The sequence below is a fragment of the Elephas maximus genome, chromosome 3 (genome assembly GCF_024166365.1).
Source record: "Elephas maximus indicus isolate mEleMax1 chromosome 3, mEleMax1 primary haplotype, whole genome shotgun sequence".
NCBI classification, from domain to species: Eukaryota; Metazoa; Chordata; class Mammalia; order Proboscidea; family Elephantidae; genus Elephas; species Elephas maximus.
In genome coordinates this window covers 157692207-157702321 of record NC_064821.1, presented here as the reverse complement: position 1 = coordinate 157702321, position 10115 = coordinate 157692207, and the positions used below count along the sequence as shown (strand labels likewise).

At 48.7% G+C, this 10115-nt stretch overlaps 1 protein-coding gene across 4 annotated transcripts in view; it reads right to left on the bottom strand.

Moving 5' to 3' along the window:
* Nucleotides 1-1258: 1258 nt before the first annotated feature.
* ITGA10 (integrin subunit alpha 10) overlaps nucleotides 1259-10115 on the bottom strand; it is an 80828-nt gene continuing 71971 nt past the window's right edge. For 3 of the 4 annotated variants that reach the window (XM_049879873.1, XM_049879871.1, XM_049879872.1), the window contains exons 15-30: nucleotides 9772-9902; nucleotides 8921-9087; nucleotides 8683-8825; nucleotides 7615-7728; nucleotides 7309-7394; nucleotides 7014-7155; nucleotides 6742-6834; nucleotides 6516-6592; nucleotides 6309-6398; nucleotides 5819-5903; nucleotides 5528-5641; nucleotides 5190-5270; nucleotides 4933-5046; nucleotides 3600-3695; nucleotides 3195-3308; nucleotides 1259-2898 (exon numbers count right to left, since the gene is read on the bottom strand). In XM_049879873.1, coding sequence (XP_049735830.1) covers nucleotides 2833-2898; nucleotides 3195-3308; nucleotides 3600-3695; nucleotides 4933-5046; nucleotides 5190-5270; nucleotides 5528-5641; nucleotides 5819-5903; nucleotides 6309-6398; nucleotides 6516-6592; nucleotides 6742-6834; nucleotides 7014-7155; nucleotides 7309-7394; nucleotides 7615-7728; nucleotides 8683-8825; nucleotides 8921-9087; nucleotides 9772-9902 — 1713 coding nt within the window. In that variant the 3' untranslated portion in view covers nucleotides 1259-2832. The remainder of the gene's footprint in view (nucleotides 2899-3194; nucleotides 3309-3599; nucleotides 3696-4932; nucleotides 5047-5189; nucleotides 5271-5527; nucleotides 5642-5818; nucleotides 5904-6308; nucleotides 6399-6515; nucleotides 6593-6741; nucleotides 6835-7013; nucleotides 7156-7308; nucleotides 7395-7614; nucleotides 7729-8682; nucleotides 8826-8920; nucleotides 9088-9771; nucleotides 9903-10115) is intronic. The other variant, XR_007516721.1, reaches the window with a different exon arrangement.

The window sequence follows — 10115 nt, the reverse complement described above, 5'->3', positions numbered from 1 at the left end:
CCCAAGGCCATGTAACTAATAAACAGCAGACCTGGGATTTCAGTCTAGGCCTCTGCACTTCCCAAACCCACTGCAATGCAGTGAATTACTTAATATGGCCCTTTTTTTTTTTTTTTTTATAGCCATAGTTTTTGTAACTCCCACCAAAAACTGGGTGGGACTATGCAATTGATGTGCTTGTGGCTCACCAAGGGGATCAGATAGCCTGTTAATAATGTATGTAAGGTACATGACACCCTTGTGGGGGTGGGACCATGCAAATAAAGTGTATGGAACCCTAATGAGGGGATTAGTCAGTTTTGCTAACCCATGAGGCTTCCAAGAGATGGGAAGTGAGGATTTTAACACCACCAAGAAAGAGCCAGGAGTAGAGTGCATACTTTGGACCCGGGATCCCTGCACTGAGAACCTCCTAGATCCAGGAGACAAAGAGAGGAGCTGTAACATGGAAGACAGTGAGAGATTATGGCGCGAGATGGCAAGAATTAAGAGAGACCAGCAAAAGAAGGGCTTCCCAGCCCACGAAGTGAGAATGGTGACCAACTTTGGGCACGAGGCTCACTGGCAGAGTGGGGTGCCTCCAGGCACTTATCAGCAGAGCTAAAAGAGCTTTACAACACTTGCCTGAGCAGAGCAAAGTCTGGGCTGAGGGGCTGAGGGGCTGAGAGGCTAAAGGGCCAGAGAAAGGCCCGTCTGTGGACATAGCTGAGAAGAGCCTGCCCTGATTAAAGAACTATATCCTCAGTGTTCTTGAACCTGAACTGTAACCTGTTATTTCCCTAGTAAACCCTGTACCTATGAGTATTATCTGTGAGTTCTATGTGGCCACTGCAATGAATTATCAAACACAGACGAGAAGTAGAAAGTGCTGTGGGAGGGACGATTGGTGTCAGAACTGGTAAAGACGGCAGAGAGAGGAGGTTTGTCTGACCTCTGTCTCATAGGAATCAGCCTTGGGCTGTTGATCTTGATTCTCCCTCTCCCTTGTGAACTTAGAAGAGGTCAGACGTCGCCGCCACACCATTTTTACACCCACACAGTTTATACTTTGTGGTCACTTAAGTACGTGGGGATTGCAGGAGGCTGGAGCACATCTGCAGTGGGGGTCACAGAAAACATTTCAAATATTTCATAACTTTGCCTTCAAGGATTCCACTGTACAAGGTCTCAGGCAAACTAAGAATCTACCACTCACTGTTCCTGAGCAATCCATGTCCTTCCTATATAACTCAAATAGAGCCAGAAGTCATTTGACACTGAACTTTATTTATTTTGACCATCTGATATACTGTCTGCCCTGCTAGGAAACACAGACAATGCCCAGGAGGGTGGCTCTCTGCAGAAGGCCAGGGACAAGCCAAAACACACATTGTGGCCAGGCCTCAGGACAGCCACTGAGAACAGGTTTTATGGCTGCAAGTCAACTGTCCAGTCAGGTCTCCTGTCTTCCCGTCTCTAAATGGCTGCTGATTCTTCAAATGGCTGCCAGGGCTGTACTCTGAAGACTAATAAATGACTTTGTATCCAAAGTCTTGATTCCAAAGAAATATATTACTCAGTTGTTGATGAGAATCCAATTCTCTTTACTGGCCATGACCAAACAGTGGGCCTGAGAGATGGGGGGAGTTCAGAGACAGAAATTAACTTGAGAATTTCCAGTAAACATCGTTCAAGGGCTGGCAAAAGGATTCCACCAGAGAAGCCCTACAAGATGTGGTGTAACTGCGGTTGTCTCAGAAATGTTTTCCAAGGAGCAATTTTGTGCTACACAACCAATACTGAGCAAGTAAGGACTTGCTCCCCAGAGACCTCACGCTGCTCACTTCGGCTTCTTCCTTAATTCAGACCCCACTTGTTCAGACTGCCCGGGGCTGCTGCTCCCCAAAGCTGGTAAGGCAATAGGGTTTCCCACTATCAATCAACAGTCCTCTACCCTATCTCTGGTTTCTGTAAGGAGGCCCTCAAGGAAGGCTTATGGGTGGGGAAGGTCTGAGAAAGGTGGAGAAAACATTGCCGGGGGTATCCAATCTTCTCTGCTATTCCAGCTGTAGCCACCTGGGGGCCCCTGGCTCCAGAAAATCAGGCACCAGGCCCTGGCTTTGCTCCCAGGCAAGGCTGCTGGTTGGGAAGGCCAGGGAGCCTGGGGGCAGCTCTGTTTCACCAGCACCTGAGGGCGGGCGAATGCACAAAGGCTCAGGTTTCAGGGGATGCCAGTTGCCTGTCTAAAGGCTTCTCTGTTCCTTAAAATTGTACAGAATGTCTCTTGTGGCTTTTCTGCCTCCCTCCTTTTTTCCTGTTGACTCTCCCATCTGGCTCACTGAATCACCAGACTCCACAGGAAAGCAGCAGATGTTGACTTTACTTCTTTCAGGCCAATGTCAGCTCCCTCCTGCAGAGTGAGGGCAGGCAGGAAGGTGAGAGGGCGGGGACTGGAGGAGGATACCCTCAATCCTTTCCAAATTGTGAGGGAGGACAGAGAGGAAATCTCAAAGGAGTCAGAGACCTAGGCAAAAACTTCTTGATTCCCAGGGGTGGGGGAAAACAAGGCCCCAAACAAAGGTTTAAATATTGGCTGTGGAACCCAGGATCATGAGGAGGAGGGAAGCACAGGGTGGGAGTGCTGTTACTTTTGGTGCCAGCCCTTACTGGCAGAGGGTAAGACTCATCTCTTGCCAACAGCATCCTCAGGACTGAAAAGTCAGGCCAGGCTGCAGGTTTGGAGAGAGGGACCAGAGGCTCCTTCTTGTCCTGTCTGGGCCCCCAAAGCTCCACTCTTCTGCAAGTCTTTTGGAGAAGCTGCCAGAGAGGGCTTTCTAGAGCCTTCTTCTACATTCATTGCTCCAACTTCTCTTCTCTTTTCTCTTCTTCGGGGATTTTCTTACGGGCAAAGAAGCCAAGCTGTAGAGGAAGAGATAAGAGTCATCACCAAATGTCCTGACTGGGGACCTTGCCAACAGCCTTTAGACTTATCTGAAGTCTGCACTTTGTTGTGCTTCCAAAAATGGGTTTAAAATTTCTTTTTCTCAGCTTAGTGTAATTCAACCAACATTCATGGAGTACAGTAAAGGAGATTTAAGCATGATACCCACAACCTACTCAGCTGCCCAGCACTAATCCTGTTCTCCCTGCTATAATCAAGGATCCCTCAACTCATGAGCACAATGCTGCATCCTTACTACTATAGCAATGCTTACCTTCCAAAGGCAGAAGACAAGGAGGGCAAGCAGGAGCAGACCTCCCAGGATACTGCCAATGAGAATCCACAGGGAGATGAGGACAGGGTGGGTTTGAATCACCTCCAAGAGGCTCTGTATAGGGAGAAGAACTGCTTTTTATATACAGTTGTTAGTCCAGTTAGCCTCATCCCACATTATAGCAAGGCCAGACCCAAAACAGAAGAAATAATAGCCTTTTTCTGTTTAAAAGAAAGACACCGAAGCAAGAATGGAGGCTTTGGGACCCAAGCATCCTGGCTTATCACTTCTGACTCACCTACTGCTGCCTAATGTATACCTCTGCTCTGAAAAGGTACAGGGGTACCCTTTACTCCACCCCACCCTCACTGTTTTCACAGCTCTGCAAGTCAGCCCCAGCTCCACCTCGCTCCAACGGGAGGCTTCAGTCAGCTGTAGGACACTGCCCTCCTCAGTTCCCATCTCAAAGGTGCTGACCACTGTCAGAGACTTGAACTTGGCCTGTGGAACAAGTAGATGGGAAGGCATTTGAAGTGAGCCATCATCAGGTGGTGTGTTTCCTTGGAACCCTCAAGACCAGAAGAAAAGGTGGAAAAGAGAAGAATGGTAATAGATGGAAAAAACTCTGGCCCTGCTGTTTGCTCTGCCTGAAATGTATTCTACTCCCCTTTCCTTTGGGCTAAGTCTTACCCCTCCTTTAGTTAAGGTTTAGATGTCATCCCTTCTAGAAACTAGGCAAGTATTTCCTCCGAACCCCACGACCCTGGATCAGGTTATAATAGTCTGTTTAGTTCTCTATCTTTCACCACTGAACTCTAAGATCCTTGAGGGGAAGGACTGTGTCTTAATTTCTGTGACCCCAGTACCTAGTGCCTCGTGCAGTCTCAAGTACATAGCAGCTCCTCAATAAGTCTTTGTTGAAAGAATGAATAGACGGATGAAAAAAACAATACCAAGGAGGAATACAGAGAAAACCAGCTTTGGTGAGGGTGGTCTGCCAGATTTAACTTTTCTAAAACATACATCCCAGGGATCTTGAATTTTTCAAAGAAGGTGGTGTACAGAAAAACATAATACAAATGCATAGCACTAAATACATATAGGTTGTTATAATTAAGATGTCATTTCTCTACTCAGGAACTCACTTCTGACTAAGATCAATCACACCTCCCTAACTTTAGAGACCTTTTGTAATCTAGATCTCTCTGAACTATATAATCATTACTTCCCAATACAAACCCTGCATGTAATATCAATCATTTATCTATTCAATTAACAAAAATGTATTAGGCACCTACAATGAGTTAGGCATGGTGTTAAATGTTGGAGACATCTTCCTCAGTGCCCTTTACATAGGAGGCACTTACTTGATGGATTATTAATTGACTAAATTAGGGCATCCTGTAAATGTTAATGATGATTGACATAGCACTAAGGGATGGTAAATGGAGAAAAATACAAGGAAATTAACTAGCTCTTATTTTTTATTGAGTGTTTACCATATGCCCAGGTTGTTATCTTATTTATTCTTTACAACAACTGCATGAAGTAGGTATTATCATCCCCATTTTAGAGATGAGGAAATAAGAGCTTAGAGAAATCAAATAACTTGCTCAAGGTCAAACAGCTAATAAGAGGCAAAACTAGAACTTGAACACAGGTCTGTCTACCCCCAAAGCCTATGCTAAAGTTCCAGATAAGAGCAGAAGGGGAGAGTTGTAGAAAGGGAAGGGCTTACTCTCCGGAAAAATTCATTGTGAACCAGCCTCAGTAGTCCAATGGAGATTTCAGTTCCCTTCGCTAGCCGTCCAAGGTGACACCTCACGACCTGACACCGGGTATTGCTCTCATTCTACCAGGAAAGAGAGAGAAATCAGGACTCTGGGCTAGAAAGATTCCCTGTCTGGGCCCCACTCCCCTGTCTCAAGGCTCCCCCGACTCTACTGCCCCCCACCCCACATGCCTACTCTGGACTCTTCTTCTTGTGATGCATACCAGTCTACTTGTGTGCTGAAGCTCCTCTGGGTCCACAGGGGCTTGTGGGGGCTCAGTCAGGTTCTGCACTGTGCAGCTTGCCTAAAGGAAAAGCCAACTTAAGTGACCCTCCTGATGGTGAGAGGCCAGCTACCCCAGCCTGGGCAGGAACATACCACCCACATTCTTGTAGCTCTTCCCTGGATAATTTCTTTCTTTCTTCTCAAAGAGCCACATACGTAAAAAGAGAGTCCCCCAGGGACCCAGCAGATAGGAAGCTCTCATATGTGGGAGTCCAGCTTCAATAAGTCTACCAGCTCAAGGTGGCAGGGTCCCACACACCCCTAGCCCAGATTTACATTGTTGGTGATGACTTGAGACAATGACAGGAAGTAATTGCCCCCATGGGCCACAGCGGGAAGGAGGGCTGAGATGATGAGGCCACTGACCACATAGCAGCCGAGGTTCTGCACCTAAGAGGGGGGATTGGAAATGGGAGGAGGTGGGAGTCAAAAGAGGACTCTTCCTCATCTGTCCCCTTCTACCCTAGATATCACTGAGATTCAAAAGACACTCTCACCATCCTTTTCCACACAGCTCTTGTTCCTCCCCCTCCCCTGTTCATGCCAAGCTCCCCTCCAGCTTCTCACCCTAAGAGTGGTTTTGAATTCGGGGCCAGAACCCACTGGAAGGGTCCCATATGGGTGAACCTCATACCGGTGCAGGGTGGACTCACTGTGTGGACACCAAGTCAAGAAGTACGAGGTCACAATCATGACACAGACACAGGGGCACATGATCAGCACACAGACATGGATTCAGGGAAGGCAGGACCAGTTCATGGATAAGCAGGTGGGGCACATGGAGTAGGACATGAACATGGACTTGATGTAAACTTCATGGCCATACCCTATACCCCCCACCCCCAGCTCCAATCCTTTGATACTGGACAGCACCCTATTCCTAAGGAAAGTAAGATGCTTAAAAGGTTCAGCCTGAGGGGCATTGAGGACAAAGAAATGGAGCAGCCCCAAGCATTTGGGGTTCTGGGAATACTACAGCACGTGGAGGGAGAAGGAGGAAACATAAAGGTATGAGTCTGGGGTACAAACTGCGTCCTAGCTGGGAGCTGGGCCATACCTAGAGAACAGGAGGTGAGGCTCATACTGGATGTAGACTGAGGCCTGGGCTGTATTATCTTGAAGGGTCCCATCTGTCTCCAGGCTATTGCTGTAGGGTCAGGGTGAGAGGCTCACATCTCAGCCCCTCCTCAGATACCCCTCTCTGGTAGTAGAGGAGTCAAAGCTCTATAGGAGACGGCTGGGAAGAAGTTCCCTTTGTTCTCACCTGGTGGCGATCAGCCTCACGAGGACCTGGCTCAGGAGGGCAGAACAGCTAAACTCAAACTCTAGCAGAAAGGTCACCTGGAGGCAGGGGACATGGGGTCATGGTAGGTTCCTCCTCAAGGGGCAACTACAGAGGAACAGGAGCTCTGTGCGCTTCCTTCCCTAAATTTCCCAGGCCCAGCCCCTGTTCTCCCAGAGCTCCTTTCTCATCCTGGATCCTAACTCACCTTGGCTCCACTCTGGAAGACAGGGTGCCCCACGCTGCAAAGCTGGGCATGAGAGGAAGGGGCTGCACATTCCACCTTCACTGGGCTGTCCCTCTGAGGACAGAGGAATAGGGGTGGAGGCCGGAGCTGGGGCTGTGTTGTCAGCCAGCTCCACTACCCCCAGTCTCCAAACACTGAGCCTTTCTCCAGAGGACCTCAGGACCAAGGCCAATACCCCAATCTTCTTCCTCCTCCTTTCTCCCCTCCACCCAAACCCCCTCCCCCAAGGGCACCTGAGGAGTAAGGCTAGCCAGGTGGAGGTTTCTGGAAAAACTGAGACTCAGACTAGTGTTGTAGGCGTTTTCCTTCCTGTTCTCCAGAGTTGCTGACACTAGCACTTTCCGTCGGCCACCTCGAACCACAAACGGGGCCTTCCTAGGAGTGGTGGAGAAGGGAGAGCCCAGGAGTTGAAGGGGTGCCAAAAGCTTCACTTCTATTATTGTGGGTGAGAGACAATCCCCCAGCTCCCTTCAACTCCCTTCTGATGTGCCTCAGGTCACCCTGGTTGGCCATTCATGTCTATCCCACCTGGAGCCTCTGATGTCCATATTAGCTCGAAGTACCAGGTCTGTGACACATTCATTGTCAGGGCCGCAATCCTTCGAGAAGGGGACCTGGAGAAGAGAGAAGGGGCTGAAGGCTAAGAGGAAAGCAAAAGAAAAAGGAATAGAAGTAGAGAAAAAAGTAAAGAGAAAAAGTAGGTATACTTTGATTAGAGGGGTCCTGGGTCAGGTTTCACTGAGATCTCATGTCCCCTCCCTCTCCTTTCTCTTGAATTCACTGGGAGGGGCAGGTCTGGGACCCAGGGGAAGGGTAGGGCTTGGCACTGCTGACCAGCTTTCGTATAGAGGTGGGTGAGCCCTCATCCAGCACAGGCCCTGGCTTTGTGGTGTTGTCCAAGGCAAAGGTCACAGTCAAGGCCACTGGTCGAAGATAATCTGATGCATCCTGAAAGAAACCAGAGTCAAGGGTCATGGGGAGCCAGGATCAGGGCTACACCCCAGGGTCCTGCTGGGTATGTCAATTATATTGTTATTGTTGTTAGGTGCCTTGAGTCTGTTCCAACTCATAGCAACCCTATAGGACAGAGCAGAACTGCCCTACAGGGCTTCCAAGGAGTGGCTGGTGGATTTGAACTGCCAACCTTTTGGTTAGCACTCGAGCTCTTAACAAGTACACCACTAGGGCCCCAGTGATAACTTTAAAAAAACCAAAGCCAAAGAGTTGATTCCAACGCATAGTGACCTTACAGGACAGAGTAGGACTGCCCCATAGGGTTTCCGAGGAGTGGGCTAGCGGGTTTAAACTGCTGACCTTTTGGTTAGCAGTCGAACACTTAAGCCACTGTGCCATCAGGGCTCCAATGATAACTATATTAAAAAAAAAAAAAAAAACTCATTGTCATCAGATTGATTCCGATGTATAGCGGCCCTATAGGACAGGGTAGAACTGCCTCATAGGGTTTCCAAGGAGCGCCTGGTGGATTCAAACTGCCGACCTTTTGTTTAGCAGTGATAGCTCTGAACCACTACACCACCAGGGTTTCCCAAATGGTAACTATAGTAATCATTTATTGAGCACTTTCTAGGTGCTGGGCACTGTGCTAAGATTTTATCGATACTATTAAATGTAATTCTTATGCAATTCCTACGAGGTAGTTATTATCATTACCCCTTTTGCAGACAAGGAAACTGAGGTCTGAAGGCTCAGTGGCTTGCCAGAGTTCATAGCTGATAAATGGCAGAGCTAGGAGTCGCAACCAGATCAGCCTGACTCCAAAGTTGAACTCCCACATTTTTCTTGCTTAAGCTTTCGTGCTGACCCAGCTGACATTCCTCCTCTGCCTGAGCCTTCCCCTCACTCCCAGGCCCTGCAGCAAAGTAGTTCCCAGCCCATTCTCACCAGTACATGGAAGTGCAGCTGCTCACAAGTGACATTCCCCACACTGAGCCGGAGCCTCCGAGGGGACATCCTCTGGCCAGTACCATCAAATGTTGCACGTGCCCCAGCCGTCCACTCATCCAGTGATGCTGTGAACTGCATATCTAAATGGGGGAGGCCAGGTGATGGTGTAGAGGGGTCCAGAGACCAACGTGAGCAAAGGCTATTGGGTTGGCCAGGATGCACCATAGTCACTCACAGAATTGACGAGTCCAGCGGCCAGGAGTGCGGGAGGTTACTTGGAAGCAAAGATCCGCGGTCAGGCAGGCTGCCTCCTGGCCACGTCGCCTGCAGTTCCGCTGAACCACACTGATGGCAGGTGGGGTCACAGTCAGTGAAGGGGTCAAATGGATGATAGGTCGGGAGCTGGGGATGGGGTGGGAAAGAAATTTCTGGCAGTAGGAGGTAAACCCTTTGAGAAGGGCAACCCCAGTGTTCCGCTTCCCATAGTCAAAGGAAAGAATGATGCTATCCCCACCTTAACCTCCACCATAGGGGCTAGATGCACACGTATCATTCTCCCCTGTACCTCCTGATAGAATATGATCACTAGCATTTAATAAGCTCTTAACCAATGCACTTCATGTACAGCCACCACCTGTCTGTCAGTGGAGGCTTGGGTGTTGCTATAGTGCTAAACAGGTCTCAGCAGAGCTTCCAGACTATGATAGACTAGGAAGAAAAGCCTGGTGATCTACTTCTGAAAATCAGCCAGCAAAAACCCTATGAATCACAACAGCTCAGTTGCCAACCAATCACAACATTTAGTTCCGTTGTGCATGGGTCGCCACAAGTGGGGCCAACTCAACAGCAGCTAACAACAATATGTACAGGATACTGCGTTAAGATCTTTACATAGACTGTTTCATTTAATGCTCACAACAAGCCTCTAAGGTAGATGCTATTATTATTCCCATTATAAACTAGGAAACGGAGGCTCAGGGAGCTTAAATTGACAAAATAATCCCAATCTAAGTCCGTCATTCCAAAACCCTTGCTTTTAGCAGCTCTGCTATGCTGTCCGTTGCTACCTTAGCTGGGACCCCTCACCTGAGCAGGATGGCTGCCCCCTGGGCACCCACAGCAACATCTACCAAATCATCTCCATCCAGATCTAGCCGGCCATCCACACTTCTGCCAAAATAGCTGAGGGCCTGTGGCATGGAGACAGCAGCAATCCGCTGAAAGGAAGAAAAGGAAGACTGAGGCAGGGACTCACACACCTGGCTTCCCAGGCCTCCCACCTGGCTCTCTCTAATCCTCTCATCAGTCATGGGAATAAGAGAAACTTACCTGTGTATAGGGGTTTCTAGCTCAGCAACCTGTGTCCTATCCCACCTTCTCACCTTTTTGCCTAGTGATTAAAGTACTTGCCCAGTTTGGGTCTCAAGCCA